At 38.8% G+C, this 17,006-nt stretch overlaps 1 protein-coding gene across 3 annotated transcripts in view; it reads right to left on the bottom strand.

Moving 5' to 3' along the window:
- Positions 1–357: 357 nt before the first annotated feature.
- The window catches only part of EPSTI1 (epithelial stromal interaction 1), a 50,207-nt gene continuing 33,558 nt past the window's right edge, over positions 358–17,006 (bottom strand). Inside the window, exons 8-14 of one of the 3 annotated variants that reach the window (XR_007778952.1) lie at positions 15,682–15,775; positions 12,388–12,471; positions 9,570–9,643; positions 7,506–7,603; positions 3,245–3,341; positions 2,436–2,468; positions 358–980 (exon numbers count right to left, since the gene is read on the bottom strand). Coding sequence is in view for 1 of the 3 variants with exons in the window: in XM_050980796.1 (XP_050836753.1) it covers positions 7,546–7,603; positions 9,570–9,643; positions 12,388–12,471; positions 15,682–15,775 (310 nt within the window). In the remaining 2 variants the exon portion in view is untranslated. The other 2 variants (XR_007778950.1, XM_050980796.1) reach the window with 2 other exon arrangements.

Genomic DNA, 17,006 nt, shown 5'->3' with positions numbered 1-17,006 from the left:
TGAACAAAATTGCTCTGGAGACTTTTAACTCGGCCTAAGACACACTTGCAAATGCCACCCGTACTTTTTCTTCTCTGTGTGGTTTATGTAATATGCACTGTGAACACTTCTTTTACATTAGAAATACCTTGGTCATAGGTGATGACTTTTAGAAAGCATTAAAAAGTTGTCATCTGTCTCAGAGACAGGGAGACACAAATTAAATTCCACTGGACTAGAGGGACAAAGAAAAGTGGGAAACTAAAGCTCATGTTGGAGTAGTGCTCCCCACTCCTGTAACAGAAGTTACCATGGTAAAACAGACAAAGAGAAAAGCCACTACATTGGATCACAAAAGATGTGAAGAGATCAGACACATTTCAGTTTTATTTCAAGCTTTATTTCTTTCTTTCATGTTATGTATTTTCCTAAGAACTTATTTAAAAGATACTGTCTACAACGCACATTTTTCTTCTTGAGTGTCTGCTATAGAGTACAAGAGTAAAATAATTTCACAAAACTTCCACAAAAACAAACAGAAAACAAACAAACAAACAAACAAAACCCCAGCAACATTTCTCCTCTTCCCAAAAAACCCCTCTCTACCTGCTTTTTTAGAGTGTCTCTGAAATGTTTTTTTTCCCTGGGTAAAGAGCAGCAAGTAAACAGAGATATTACTGCAGCTTCTGCAGTCACTTATGTCTTCTTTTCCAGAGATCATGAAGACTGGGATAATTACATTCTACATGAGGCAAAACAATTTATGAAAAAAAATTTACACATATTCTTATTAAAAATTAAAAAGGACTTTCATAATCAGCTGTTTCAAATATGTATGCCTGAATAATGACAGCTAGAAACCAGTCTCTGCAGATTGCTCATGAAGAGGGTGTGCAGCTGAAGTCAGGGTAAGAAAAGAATCACAATAAAGAGCAGTTTCTTGGAGCTTTTATGAGGTTGTTTGGCCTAGGCCAGATAAAAGTGAATTTTTCTGCAATACCCTGTAACAAGAGGGAGAAAACAGAATTAAAATTTATCTTTTACAACAAAAACAAAATTCAAAGTCAAATTCTCAGGGATTAAGTCCACTGGAAAATAGTCTTCCCTTTCTTTCAACAGGTTTTAGCTTTTAATTATGTAAAGCCTTCATGAAGGGATTTCTATCTTTTTGTAAATTTAATTCACAAAATGTCCTAATTATCTGCAGACATATTAATAACTCTTTGAACAATATATTAGTGTAGCAGGCTGAAATGTGTTTTCAGAACAACAGAAAAACAAGGCTTAAAAATACACCCATCCATATTTCTTGTACAGCTCATATGAAAATACATTATTGGTATTATATAATACCAATAACAAAGGATCCAATATGTTGAAGTCCTTCAGCTGTCCACAGCTTATAAAACCTAGTACAACTGTGGACAGCACAAAAATAGCCATTTCTGCCCCTCCAGGGAATTGTCCTTATCTACACATTGTCATTTCTTTAGTGAATTTGAGTTAATTTTTAATAAAAATTTTACTTCTCATAAAACTGAGAAGACTACTCCTGGGAAGCCAACAATATTATTTAGATACTGTCTTCAGAATAAAGTCCTGCTGTAAAAATATTAACATAAGTGTTGGAATAGCAAATTATGGAGAAAGTCTCCTATCTAGATTTGTGGGAGGAGGCTTGGAAGAAAGGGGTTTTAAATTCCGTTTTCAAAAAATGCCAGGACTCAAAAAAAAAAAAAAAATAGAGTTATGTCAAATGCATCTCCTAAGGAACAAATAATCTTTGTCAGTTCCTGAACTTGCTTCTAGTTTCCAACCCTAGAAGTAAAGGCTCTGCAGACATACTTGTACCAGAATTGAGAAGTGAAGTAGGGAACCCCTTTCAGAAAGGCATTCAGATGCAGTGAGCCTTAAGAAAAGGACATTTTAAAGCAGAGAGCCTGATTTCTCTGATTCTGTAGTGGTGTTTTACTGACAGCCTCTACTGATAGTCATATTCTGCCTTTTTGTTCATGAAAAATAGTTGGAAGAACACAGCCCACAACAGTATCCCTCTCACTTAAGAACACTGAAAGTTTTCTAAGTCATCTCCTGCACTCCCAGCCACATTCCTCAGGTGTTCAGCTTTATCTAGGCACAGTCTATGATGCAGAGAATGTGGCTGTAGTGAAGTTTTAGCCTAAATATCAAGGCACTCCCAGAAGATGCCTTCGATGCCATCATCTGCTCTTCTTACCTGCAATACATGTTCTGTGATTCTTTACATAAATCATGTTTCAGTTTAGGTATGTGCCATTGCATGGCCCCCAAACACAGAGTTGGAATGTATTTATTTTAAGATCCCTTCTCATACTGATTCAAAATTTGACTATATAAGTTGTCATGATGAAATATCAAATTCAAAACTAAATTAATACTGACATCGGTCCTATAAAGAACAAATCCATTATTCTTACTTTGCTCCTCCTTTATTCCAAGTAGTTTGACTCCTGTATAAAAATAAAAGCTGCATTAGTACAGTACAATGTACAATGTGCAATACAATCACATATTTATGCAAGGAATTATGGTTGTCTAGTTGTGTGGCACTTTCTTGATTATTTGAAGTCGTTTTGAAACTCCACTTAAAATAAGAAGCAAACCTTTCTTCAAGATTTCAGTCCTAGCAAGAAACATCTTTGATTTAAACTCCAAATAAATAGCAGGATGTATTGACTCAAGAGATAAACATGTCTTGCTTCTGCTGAGAAAAAAAATAACCCTAGAAGTATTTCAAATATCTTCAGATTCTTCAGTCCTTAACCTCATACAATTTGAAAGAGTGAGAAGTTTCTTCTCTTCCTCCCCAGACTGCCACTATTCTCATTTAGGATGAGGTCCTCAAAGCAAAGAATGACTGAGCTCAAGATCAAGGCAGGGGAAACACATCTGCAAATGACTTTTGACAGCCTTGCCAGAGCTCAGTCACTAAACTGAGCTATAGCCTGCCTGGACCTACTCATCTGAGGTCCCATTATTGATGCTGACACTTCTGCTAAGTAGTTTCTACATTTTCTGCCAGGAAAGACAAGCATGTTACTTTCAGTAAAAAGAAAAAACCCAACAAACAAGAAAACAACCAGTTTTAGGAAACAAATTAATAACCATTTCAACTCAGATTGTACATAGACTGACCAAGTTAAAGGTAAGTTAGCAAATCACATTATTCATTTAAACAAATGTAACCACTGGATGTGGATTGCATTCTGGTACCTTCTTACCTTACCTTCTTACACAAATATTCTTTTCTCAATAGTCTCATGTTAAGGAAAAGCCTTTTCTTTGTTCTGGGAAAGCAGCATTTTTAATGGAACTTGATCCTTCTGAAAATGTATTAAAGATGGATTGTTTACAAAAACCTGTGACATGAATGCTGGCCTTGTGACTTCAGGGGCCTTTGAGCTGTGGCTCTTTTTGCTGTGCAACAGTAAACTTCATGACTTGTTCCCTCTTCAGCTGGTCACAAACAGCATAAATCAAGTGCTGGTTGAGACTCCAAAGAAACTTTCCCATGGGTCATGCTGCAAGAACTAAACAAAGCGCAAACCCACAAACCATGTTTATTCAAAATAGTTTTATCCATAAATATTTCCTCAAAACAAATTTATACAGCATCTTACTGAGTTCCTGTTCTGCACATGGGAAAGGAAGAGAATGGGGTTTCCTGTCCCACTACACCTGTGTATTCAGGGCACAGCTGCTTTGCACAGCAAATATCTAGAATTATGCATCCACTGAAAGAGCAGAGTCAGCACTCGAGGGAGCATTTCTCATTCTTATGCATCACACTGGACATAATGGAGACATGAGACAGGAAGATGTAATATGTCACCTTGCCTTCTAGATTCGGGCTTAGCTATGGCTCAGAGAGTTTCAGCAAGACAATGAGCATTTCATTAAAGAAGAGGAGACCTATAAATTTCATATGTTCACAATGTGACCTCCCCCCACTTACAGAATAAACAAAAGGGTACTTGACAGTGCCCCATTTTCTTGCAAAAAATTAACAAGGTCTCTGTTCCAGGCTTGCCATGCATTAGCTTTTGGTCTCTGCAAATCCTTACGTACTTGGATATGGGCAAATCTCAGGAGGCCTTGAATAACAAAATGTGCAACTGTTTTAAAGTTATTCTTTTGTAACAACAAAATTGTTTTACTGATCATTTGTGCCAAAACAGTGAACAAATACTGTCTCAGTTCTAAGTCCCAGATGAATCATGATTAAATTAGGAAGAAATTCTTTACTGTGTGGGTGGTGAAGCATTGGAGCAGGCTGCCCAGAGAAGCTGTGGATGCCCTATATCTGGAAGTGCTGAAGACAAGTTGGCTGGAGCTCTGAGCAACCTGCTCTCATGGAAGGTGTCCCTGCCCATGGCAGGGGGGTTAGAACTAGATGATCTTTAAGGTCCCTTCCAACCCAAACCATTCTGTGATTCCATTATATGATCTTATTTATTAAACTTGAATATTGAAAGGACAATGGTAATTTTCTTATCTTCCTATCTTGAAAGGTTTATCCTTATGTCAAAGGCAGTGTAAAAGGCACTAAAACTTTCTTGATAGCATACAGCAAGACTTGGAGCTTTCTCAAGGGTGCAGTACCTCACAGATAGAAATGGAACTTCATTACGTTGTTTTCCCATTAAAAAAGGAAACTACACAGCCACCCAGAAAGTGCCCTGGCATTTATAATCAAAAAGGCAGGAAAAATTACAGTGATGAAGATCCTTCTTGATATAACAGCTTATAAATATTCCTAATAAAACAGAAAATGTCTGGAGGGGATTTGAATTAATGAAAGCTCATTTCCTATTGCTTAAGGGACAATTGGACAATGCAACTGCCCTCTTCCCAGACATACACAATATATTCAGCCTCCTCCCCTTTTCTCCATGTGATTTGTGATATCCATGTCCCTTTCTGAATCCCCTAGCCCCCAGGAAATGAGGGCAGAGCTGCAGCTGCTCTGGAGCTGTGCCCACACTGATCCGCCAGAGGGCTGCAGTCAAACAATGCAGAGAATGCACCACCCCTCAGAGTGGGCACTGTTTTAGGCTGTCTCCTATGCCAGACACTGCTTTTCATAAAGCACACAGAAATTTAATTATCTCTGAGACTTATAATCCCTTTCAAATTTGGCTAAGGTTGGCCAGCAGCTGGGAAACCTTATTACATGCAGACAGACAGCGTGATCGTACAAACTTCATTTCTTTAGGAAACCAAGCTAATAGAACCAACAGTAAAAAATAAAGTAGATACATCAACAATAGAGCACAGCATTCAGCTTCTGTTAAGTGTAAATTTGTGGTGACTGTTAAGAGTTCAAACAGGAAAAAAAATACAAGAGGGAAAGAGAACAAATATTTCCTCTTTGGTGCCTCTGCACAGATGGAATAGGCTCAAAAATTACCTTCAGGTCTTTGCTTTGGGAACATTTTACCTTCTTTTAATCTTAGTATATAGTCTGACCTGTTTCAGTTAGCTTCCTTGTAATGTAAAATGTCAGGCTGCAGACCACATGACTTGTAAGCCCTGCCTGGAGTTCAGCTCTGTTTTTTTAAATCCCAAAGGAAAGGAGAAGAATCTTGGTATAATCAAAGACACTAAGATTGCTCCCTCCAGCCTATCTTTTGAAATATTATTTTTCTTTCTTGTACTTGTTACCAATACCCATTTTTTAATTCCTATCCATTATGACATATTCTTTCAAATTTTAATCTTTTCCTACTCTGTTTAGTCTTCAAATCTCACGTTATAACATAAAGGTAAAATAGATCTAGCATTACCCAACAGAGGGCTCTTTGGGAGTCATTAAGTAAATAACAGAGTAGGACATTTATCACTTCCATACATGGGGTTTTATTGCATTTGTGTGGATGCATTCTTTGAATTTATATATTTTTTAAAACCCTCATATAGTCATCTGTTGTTAAAACTGTGCCTGGTCTGAGCACATTCATTTGGTGGTACCAAAACTAAAGGCAAACCCCTGTCACCTCTGCAGACAATGGCAAGGTTTCCAGGGGTGAAGGCAGGTGCTCTGGTGGAGATGCTTGAGTAAGATGTTGGGGATCTTGGCTGTGTCAGACATTTTCCTTGGAGTTTATCAGGAAACAGTACACAAATGGGGATGAAAGAACCAAAGTGCCCTTGTTGCCTCTGTTAACCAGGCATCCTCCATCAGCCTTTACCATTTGCACTTTAACTATCTATCAGGTGGCTGTGTCCCACCTGCAGTCTCCAATTCTGCTGTCTGCAGACATGCTGTCCTTCAGGAGGTGGCTCATGCCTGCCATACACTGTGCTCTCTTACTCACACTCTTTAACTAGCCTGGACATGTGTAACTTGGCTTCCATCAGCTTCTGGATTGCCTGATGTGCTTCGTGTTTCAGATCAGTAAAGCTGCTGATGTCTGCTCACAGACCTGATGGGACCTTGAGCTGGCACGTCCTGTCTTCTCTTACCAAGACCAAGAACCACTACAAGGTTCCTGATCCCAGGGCTTGCCCAAAGCTTGTAGTGATGGAGACCCCCTTTTCCCACTTCCAGTACTTGACAAATTCCAGTAGGAAGAATATCTGCTTTTTAACCATTCCTTGACTTTGGAGATGCTTGAACCCAACTCTTCCTGGTATTCACTGGCTAACATGCACATCCTCCCAACTAATCCAATTCAAGCTTTCATATTTTATCAGCTAAACATCTTTCTCTACACTGTCACTCACAGTTAATTGTCTTAGACTCTCATCATTTTGCTTCTCATTTTTCTCTTCCATTCCTGTATTAGGGTCCTTTCATCAATATAATTTCAGCCTAATGGAAAATTCCATTGTGGGGAATACATATAATCACTTTTTTTTTTTTACACTGAAAAGTGCAATTCTAAACAACAGTCACATTAATGTCTCATTAGGACAGTTGAAAAACTGCATTGATGCTTAATAGATTACAGCCAAGATATCTTTTCTTCAAAGAATCCATACAAATACTGATTTTAAAAGAAATGTAGTTGAGCCTTCTTTGTCATAATTTTATATAAGTAAAAAAAGAAAAGCTGTACCTGGAAAGAGATAGATAAATAGATAGCTACAGATATAGAGATGGGATTTTTTCCCTCCAACTTCAATACCGTATTAAAATATTTATAGCATATCCAAGCATCTTTCATTTAAAGACTTTCAAAAAATCCCTAATGATTTCACTATCCTTGTTCTGAACTTAAGGAAGTACTTGGATATGGCAGTGAGTACCTCACACACAAGGCCATTGAGTTCTGCTGCAAGAGCAGCTGTTCCTCCCTCCTCCCATTTGAAAAGCTTATATTCTAGACAGAATTTCTTCTTGAAAGGTATTAAGGACAGCCAGCCAGGGCTGTAAGTTCTGTCAGGCAGGCTAAACACACACAGACACCCAACAGTGTCTGGAGAAAAATTCAACATTGTTTAAACAATCTCATTGCTTCTCCATTCTGTACCAAAAAACTTACCAAGGTGCCAATTTTGAGGTAGTCCAGTATATCCAGGGTGCTAGATTTTATTAGGCGGTGTTTTGTTCTGGAGTCGGTCCAGGAAAGCATTATTTACCCTTAAAGTACAATAAAAAATGAATAATGGTGGAAGGCAGCTGAGAAGTTCACAAACTACTGAAATTTAACATTCTGTGAGTGGCTCTCCCTTCCCATCTGTTCAGAGCCCATCTTCCTGTATTTCTCAAGCCTGTGCTGCACAACCACGGATGGGCATGAGATCAGGTGGACTTAATTTTCAATTCACCAGATGCATCCTAATCCTGGGATCAGCCTGTTGAGATTAAGAGGCACACTTTGGCTGCTGTTCATAATGCACCAAAATTCTCCATAGAAAAATGACCTGTGTACCACCACCCACCTTTTTAGGGAGGTTACATATTTTGACAAGTCACCTCAGGTAATCTTTCAGGCTTCAGTGCACAAGGAAAGTTTCTAGAAGTACTGATTTCCAAATAAAAAAATCAAAGAACCCACTTAAGCTGGTTACTAAGAGAGACAATTTATGCAGCTGACAACTTTCTCCATCCAGCTGTGAAATTCTAGCATTTTCTTGCACTGCTCTATCAATCTGGAAAGCAGGGACAAATACGAAGTTTTCCTCAATCTGTTTTAAATATTTTCACATTGGGATTGTTCAGCATGGCGAAGAAATGCCTGTGGGGTGACCTTACAGCAGCCTTTCAGCATCTAAAGTAGGCTACAGGAGAGATGGAGAGGGACTTTTTACAAGACCATGTGATAAAGGGCAAGGGAGAATGGCTTTAGACTGAAAGGGGGTAGGTTTAGATTGGATATTAGGAAGAAATTCTTCACTATGAGGGTGCTGAGGCACTGGCACAAGTTGCCCAGAGAAGTGGATGCCCCATCCCTGGAAGTGTTCCTGACCAGGCTGGATGGGGCTTTGACCAACCTGGTCTAGTGGAAGGTGTCCCTGTCCATGTCGGGGAGGTTGGAGCTAGATGACCTTTAAGGTCCCTTCCAACCCAAATCATTCTATGATCCTCTGGAAAACTGTGTCTTTTTCTCCTTAATTACTGCTTAGGTCTGACAGACATGCTTACTGACATACATGCATACATACTGATAGACATGACTGTTGTTTTAATGTTTTACAATGGTGTTGGCAAGAATGAGATAAAAAGGAAAATACTGGGTTATTTCTGTCTAGGCGTATGAGATGGACTGAATAAAAAATCCGTCATTAACTTCAATGGGTAATTATTTCAATGTCTTTGCTAGAGAAAAAAAAGAAATGAAAGCAGTCTGAAGAGTGGTTGCCTACAGAAGTAGGCAATTTTTTTTAATATTTACATAATGATTTAAAAAAAAGAAACAAATGTTGTTTTTACTTTTGAGCCTGAGCATTGTTTCTTTTTACCAGCAGAACACAAAGCTGAGAATAAAGCTGTGCTTCAGGATAATGACAAGTCAGTTAAGTGACAGAAGTGGAAGATGAGAACTGTTGAGCACAGAGAGGTCACAGCAGTGGGGCACAGCCTGGGGCACAAGGAAATGCAGCTGCAGAAGGCCTTGCTGCACTGCAGGTTCCCTCTGAATCGATACCAAGTCCCAGGTTTAGCCCTGCCTGCTGACCTCAGAGACAGTCAACCACAAGATGCAGTATGGACAAAGTAGACCATTCTAAAAGAAATAAAAACATAGATATAAAAATAAAAATATATAGATATCTAGGTTCATATAAAGATACACAGATAAAGTGTGTCCCAGCCAAAACTACTGTATTAGTAGTCATCCATAAAACTATTAAAATTTTCCTACCTTATGCTGTGTCCTATGCTGATAGGATAAATAAAGTGAGAAAGGCACTCTGGGTCATACTGCATGCAGTGAGCAGCTGTAATCATGGATATTAGTGGCTCATTTGAAAGCAAAGCTAAACCAGAGCTGAGGTCAGGGATCCTCATTGAAATAGTCTTCTAAAACATAAGTGCCTACAATTTTGAGACCCTTTCCAGGTGGAAATTCAATTTGAGTGCATTCTGCATTTATTTTGCATCTTACCTCCTCTGTTCATTTTTAAGTGCTCTTGTCCTGGTTTCCTCTTCCTGCTTTTGTTTAAATTCCAATAATTCAGCCTGGCAATGAGAAAAGTGAAAAACAAACAAATAAACAGATAAACTAACTTACTTTTAATTACATGCTTATGCTGCAAACCCTATTAATTCCACATGATGCTAACCTCAGTTAAAGTCAGAACTTCTCTCAGCAGCATATTCCTTATGTGACATCACTATGTTAAAAACTGAGCTGGTTTTTCTGTTCAGCATGTGGATAATTTTTCATTCGTGTCTTAAAAAGTGTGATGGTACAGGATTCAGACATTTACAGTCCTACATGTAAGGGGGTATGCCAGACACCAGACTGCTTCCCCTTGTCCCAAAACACAGATTTGAATTTCCTGGTGGGTCAGAGGGAGACGAAAGCCAAAGTGAGGAGCAGGAGCAGACACAGCCGTCATGCCCACAGAGTAAGAAGGAGGCATGTCCTTGCCTCCTGCCTCTACAGAGTACAAGCAGAAGATGAAATCTGGGCTATGTGATGTGGTGTGTCACCTCCAGATCCCGGGGGCTCCTCCCTTCAGGGTGAGGAGGAAAAAAGGTACATGTTGAAAATGGTGTGGTGGGAACAGATACAAGCCCCCAGCATTGCAGCAGACTACCAGCCTTATGTAGTACTATGGTGTATAAACAGGTTCAAAGGGAATTCTTTTCAAAGGAGAGTTTGCTCATGCAATTTTAGCCAAAGCTGTGAAGGAAACACAGTTGGTATGACTCTGGTCTCTATGTGTGCTTGTTTGTCCAGCTCCTTCTTCCTGCAATGCACCCAAGAAGTAGCAGATCTTTCTGCAAGGGGCTTGCAGGGCAAGGGGGGAAAGCATTGGAACACACCCATCTTTCATATTTTCCATAGCAACTGCACAGCAGTAGGAATAGAAAGTAAAATAAAATGATGTGCTTAGATAAAAGTTTCAATAACTGAATGGAACCACATGACTGTTTTTTTTTTTTAAATCAATTTAAGTGGAACATTAAGTAAAAACTATGCAATAAATGTATGGAGAAAATCAATAACTGAGAATGTGTTGTGTATCAATATTTGTCTAGCCCTAAAAGAAGAAACAGGATTAAGAAATAAAAAAGCCAACCTCAATTTTCACTATTTTAAATAACTATTCAACCTGAAAATTAAAACTCAGTATCTGACTTTCCAATATGCCGACTCCTCTCTTGGAGTAATGTTCTGAAATATACTGTGTGTATATGATGCAGTGTTCAAAGTGTACTGAAAATTTCTAAATCAAGCAATACATACTAAAACCTGTACTGAAGAAAAAAAGGGAACTGACAATACCTACACATTTTATAGCTACACTGTGCTAGGAGGTACACACAAGACAGAATTCACAATTACTTTAATAAATATTAGTTTGAAGTAGAAATGAGCCAACATATATCTGAGGGACAATTACTGGAGCCCTTAAAATCCATATTATTTACAGTGGGTTTGTAAGTAGTGCATTACTCTGCACAATAGGTAGCAGCAACTGTGAAGGCAAGGAGACCTTGGAACCACAAAGCAAACAAGAGCAGCCTTAGAAGCAGCCAACACCTCCTTAGCAACCCATGGAAATTGCTATAGAGTCTACAGCTCTACACAAGTCCCTTCAACCAAATCCATGAATTAGGGGTGTGCTAATTTACATCTGTAGTTATTTTCTCTTTGGAAGGATCCATGTACAGACTACAACAGGAACCAGCCTTACACCCATCCAGGCTGGCTTTCAAAAATTTTTCCTCTGTATAGGTTCTGGGAATAAGCATATACCTGATGGGATAGCAATGAAGAGACTCCCTTTTGCCCCACCTTTTTCCCCCAGTATTATATTTGGAATACTATGAAATGAGGACACATCCCCAACATGTAAAGAAAGATATCAGTGACAGGGAATGAGTAACTTCTCCAGTTGTAGAAGAAATTCAGTGTATGGAATTTGTTGTGCTAAAATTCTCCCACTGGGGAAGTAGCTTAACATTAATTTGGATGTTAGTAACAGCAGAGGCACAGCAAGTAGCTCAGCACTTGCTCACAAATTTTCAAATGATTTGCTAGATTTTCACGTGTTGCCCTCCCTGTACTTTCACAGTCAAGCCTGGAGCCAAGACAGGTAACTTTGCAGAGTGCCATCACCTTTGGTGGATGGACTTTACAAGGATATGGTACCCAAATCCATACCAGAGGGACTACACTTTTCAGGCAATGCATTTTGCATACTCAGAACATGGAGTTCAAGTTGCATTTATGGTATGCCTGCTTTTTAGACAATTCAAAATTCTTTAGTTAGGTAGTTATCAAGGGCACAGAGAGGCATGCTATAATTAACAGGGAATCTGAGCATTTCCACATCCCCATTTGAAAAAGCAGGGCCCATGGCCCTCAATTCTCTAGAAAGAAACAATTCAGAAAGATCATCCTTAATTCCTCAGTAAGACGACTTCTGCTTGCAAGAGAGCAAACTGGTTTCCTTAGACTATGAAATTAGTTGCCATGCTCAAAAAGCCCTCTGCACAATTATTCAAGTGAAGAGGTGAAAAGGAGCTCATTTTCCAGATGCAAACAGCCTTGAACTCAGAAGATAATTGTCCTGTCCTTGTTCAAATTTTACAGCTTGACTCATCTCTCTCACAATATTTGAAAACAGTGACTGAATCACTTTTGCTAAAGAGAAGCTCTGTGCGTAGGCTACAAGTAATCAGTGTATTTAATTGGTTTCACAGCATGCAAAAATGATACAATATGTAAACTGTTAATGTATAATTACCTTCCTCCGTTGTTCTTGCCTCATTTCCTCTAATCTTCTGTTTTCATCCTCTCGAAGAGCTTGCTTATGAGCATGGCTTCTTTTCTATTGCTCAGCAGAAAATTAAAATATATTAGTGTGGTGAGAGCAGGGCCAAACTCCCAAACCTTATTCTCAAATTTTTATATGGGTAATTAACAAACACATATGGTCGAATGATTCCAGTGACTTAAGAAATAGATTAGTCTCAAGACTAGAATTTAAACAAGAAGTGGCCTAGAGCCTCTCAGTCATTCAGTTTGGTTGAATGTCCACCTGTGCATCACACTCAGGTAGTCACAGCAAGTGCTATTCTGTGTCCCAGTGACAGCCATAAAGATATCCTGAGCAGTCAGAAAACACAGCTGGGATATATGATAAGAGATAGGGTATTCTGGGAAGAAAGAAAAGTAGTGAAAACACACTACAAAATTTAGAAAGCAAAATGGAAGCCTTGTAACAGAGGGAACACAGGATTTTTTTTTGGAGGTAGGGCAACAGGAGAGATCAAACCTGCTATTACTTGTGAAGCATCAAGAAAACTGAAAATGTGAACTACACATCATGAATAATGTAATAACACATCATGTGCAATAGGTTTTCATTACAATACATAGCCCTGGTATTTCACAAGTTGTAATTGTTTGCAAAAAGCCAACCTACAATTAGGGTCGTAGAGGATCCTTAAGATATTATTCACTGGAACTTCTACTGTAAGGTCTTTGAGCAGAGATGTAGGGTAGCACACTAAAAAATGAACCAGTACAATTTAATACAAGAATTGTGCAGGTTTGACTTAATTGAGGGATTTGTTACAGGTCTACAGACTATTTCCAAAATTTGATATATGCATGCAGAACTACACCATTAAAACAACAGGCACATAATTTGCTAAAAAGACTGAATAGAGAAAGCAATTATTAATAGCTCAATTTTGAGCTGGGAGAAGTTGCTACATGTGTCCAGAGAGACTCATTCTGGATCTGATATCATTCATTACTCTATGTAATGGCTTGGAGAATTGTGTGGAGAATATGTTAATCAAGTTGGAAGATAATAAAAATCTACACAGGATTGGTCACACTTTGAAAGACAGGATTAAAATTAATTATGAGCCTGATTAAATAAGCAGGCCCAAAAAGTCATCAATGACAGAGTCCCTCAAAAGAAGTCAAATTTGTTCATGGATGTGAAGTAACATTTGGCAAGGATAGTTGAGCTAGGTGTGCTAAATTAATATCACTATCCAAGAAATGATGTGAGGGGAAAAAGCTTGGATCTGCCTCACATTGTCCCAGACTGTTTTCAGAACAAGTTTTTCAAATTTAAAAAAAAAATCACATACATGTATGTATATTGCCCCTTTTAGCAGGCATGTTAGGCACGTCATAAGCTTATCACACTTCAGTATTTCAAATACATTGTTCCAGAATCTTTAATTACTCCAGACAAAGGACACAGTCAAGGTAACATACAAATTAGAGTCCTCATTTTCCTACTGCTTTAGTATTTTGGTGCTATGCCAAGTTTATTTAGATAAGAACTCACTGGATTCCTGGCTCAGAGGCTGTGTCCATGCCTATAGACAGGACCTCATACAAGCTGGTTGGGAAGGCTTTGCTAACTGCATTGCTGCATTACAAACAAGTGATTATTTGATTCACAAAGCTATAGAAATGCAACCACACAAAAGACAAGTATAATGTCAGCTAGTACTAAAGAACAGTACAGATAAGTGAGGTATTTTATCTGCTAGGACGCTAGTGGAGTGAAAGATGAACTATGGGATGTAATTTGACACAACTTTTTGAGAAACTTGTCAAAACATAGAATGAGAAAGCCACATATAGGTAGGCAAAGTAGAGGGCCAAGGCTAAAAGTAGGACCTGTACAACTGAAATAGTTCAGTGTTCCTTCAGCAATTCACCCACTTTGGTATGGATACGAAGACAGCACAACAAAGTGCTGAAATCCAAGTCAGTCGTGCAGACATGAGCTCACTCATCTTCACAGTTCAGTGCTCACATTGTACAAAGGCTGCAGAGCTAGCCCTTCCTTACCAAAGAGCAAACTCCCACTGTTTGAAGTGTTGGATGCTTCAAGAGGGAAGTAGAAGTGGTTTCAAGACATCTTTTGTCCCTTTCCATATCCCTTCATCTTGGTTGTTCACCCAGGACTAAAAAATACATTCTGAAAGCTGCTCTCCTACGATTGACCTTCTGTCCAGCAGTGCTGGGCAGAAATTGGCACTTTCTAGCTACATATCTGCCCACACTTGCTAAAATGCCTTTTGGGTTTTCTACCCTTGCCTTTAGAGATGCAAGATATCCTGAAGAATTAAAGAGGAATGGGACCTATTTTCAATATAAGCTTCCCTTTTCATGAAGTGAAAACAAGGAAGAGATACTAGAGGCAAGACAGATGTGTCATATATCCTGTTTGCAGCAATTTCTATGAGGGAGGATTTTTTCCCATTTTTAAGGCATCCAAGGAAATATGGAGGCAAATCTTCCCTTCCTGTTACCCAACAGTTGGTGCTCAAGGCTGTATACAGCAGAGGGCTGCCCAGATCAGATACTTCCATACTTCTGCTCAGTTGCTTCTAACGTTAATTTCTGTCTTCTTGGCTCCCTGTCCTCTGTCTGTCCCCAATTACAAACCTCCCTACAGGAGAAATACTTCTCTTTCAGGGTTAATACTCCTCACTGAAACTTTCTACATTAGTAGGAAAGCTTGGTTTAGACTTGAAGAGACTAATTGTATGTGGAAAGCCTCAGAGCCAATAAGAATAATGAAATTGAAGCAATACTTTATCTATTTCCCAATTACACTGATACTTACCAGACTACTTCAAACTGGGACAAAAACCCCAAGCAGTGTATGGAATCACTTTTAGGATGCAGTGAGAAACAAGCTTCTCTTTTGACTGTATTTTTAAGGCAGTAAAGCATCTGCTGACATTAATTTATTGAGATTTCATAAAAGCTTACCACCAGTGGATGGGTACAGGGCATACTTAAGATTCTCATCTAACCTCAGAATATAAATCTGATTCTCATTTATCAGAAAGAGATCTGTGAGCAGTCCTCTACTATGTCAAATACCCTGCCAGTGTGGAAGAGACAAGGTAGGCAGTCTCATTCACCCAGAAGGCTCCTTGCTGCTCACTGAGTTACGTCTTGGCAATTAAGCTCAATTAGGATATTCTAACATAGCACTATTGACAGCACCTGGAAATCTGATAGAAAATACAGCACAAGCTATGGTTTTGCTTACCCATGCTGTAGATTCTGGGCCAGGATTAGCAATCTGACAGGAATCACTCTTTGGCAAACCCACGTCCAATCTGCTCAGTAATTCATTGGTTTTGCTATGAAGAAATTCAGTCCAAATAGAATTGTTAGTGCTTCCATAAAAATAAACACAGCTTTTTATTCCACCCTTGGAATCTAGCCTAGACATTTTATCATGTGTCTGCTGAAAAACATCACAGGTAGAAAAAAAAAGGTTATGGAAACAGACAAATGGGGCAGAGGATACAGAACACACACTGTGGATAAGACGTGCTGGGATGATTTTTTAAGCAAACAATTATGGTCATTTGCATATTTTGGGTGTAGAGTGGCTATGCTTTTCTCATTGTAAAGCTCCTGTACAACAGACTCACATATCACTGGACTTCATGAGGATGCCAACTGCTTCACAGATTGTTGCAAATCATTCTACGAGATCTGTAAATCTCAGCCAAATACTTTAAAAGATTATTTTCAGGAATTTTCCTTCACAGTTAATACAATGCAGCCTTACAACAGATTACTTTATCAAGCAGAAAGGCTTTCAAGCATTTTGTAACAAGAAAAAAATGTTTGTCTTTAGTTAATGCACAGCATTTTCATGTCTTATTCTGGCAAGGGTAATTTTCTTTTTCCAGCTGCACGCCTAACGAACCCAGAATTTCAAAGTAGCATCACTTTGCTTATAGTTTCAACCAAGTACAATTAAACTAGGTCACAAACAAAAACAAAGGATGGGAATTTGTGTGCTGTGGTGAGGAATCAGTTTCTTAACCTCCACTCCCAGGCACGTATGTTGAAGCCTTTTCTCACTCAAAGGAACAGAGTTAAAGTAAAGAGGCAATTTTATTTCTGTGTACAGCTTTGGAAAACATGAAAGCACTGAAGTGAAAGCAGAAAAAGTGCTTCAAGAGATATTGAACGCAAAGATTTACTCTTCTCACAGGGCACACAGCTAGCTCTGTGTAGGGGAAGATGCTACTACCAAAGACTTAAACTTAGAGAAAAAGCATTGGCTGCTGAAGACTGATTTTGATTAACAGCTGAAACAGACTACTAAGTGTGCTTTATATTTCACTCCATGACCTAAAACTGTGAGTAAATACTTTATGGGTAAAATGTCCTGCTGGTCAGTGAGGAGTGATATATTGAGAAGCTGGGAAAAGGAACAAGAAACCACAAGTTCTTCTCAGTTACTCTACACAATACAAAACCATGTTACCACTTTAGGTACAAAGTACTTGCTCAAATTCTAGCAAGTCGGGCTTTTAGAGTCTCATCATTCCCAGTTCACTCCCTTTCCTCCAT

This window comes from Serinus canaria, chromosome 1, assembly GCF_022539315.1.
Source record: "Serinus canaria isolate serCan28SL12 chromosome 1, serCan2020, whole genome shotgun sequence".
Classification (NCBI taxonomy): Eukaryota; Metazoa; Chordata; class Aves; order Passeriformes; family Fringillidae; genus Serinus; species Serinus canaria.
This window is presented reverse-complemented; position numbering and strand designations above follow the sequence as displayed.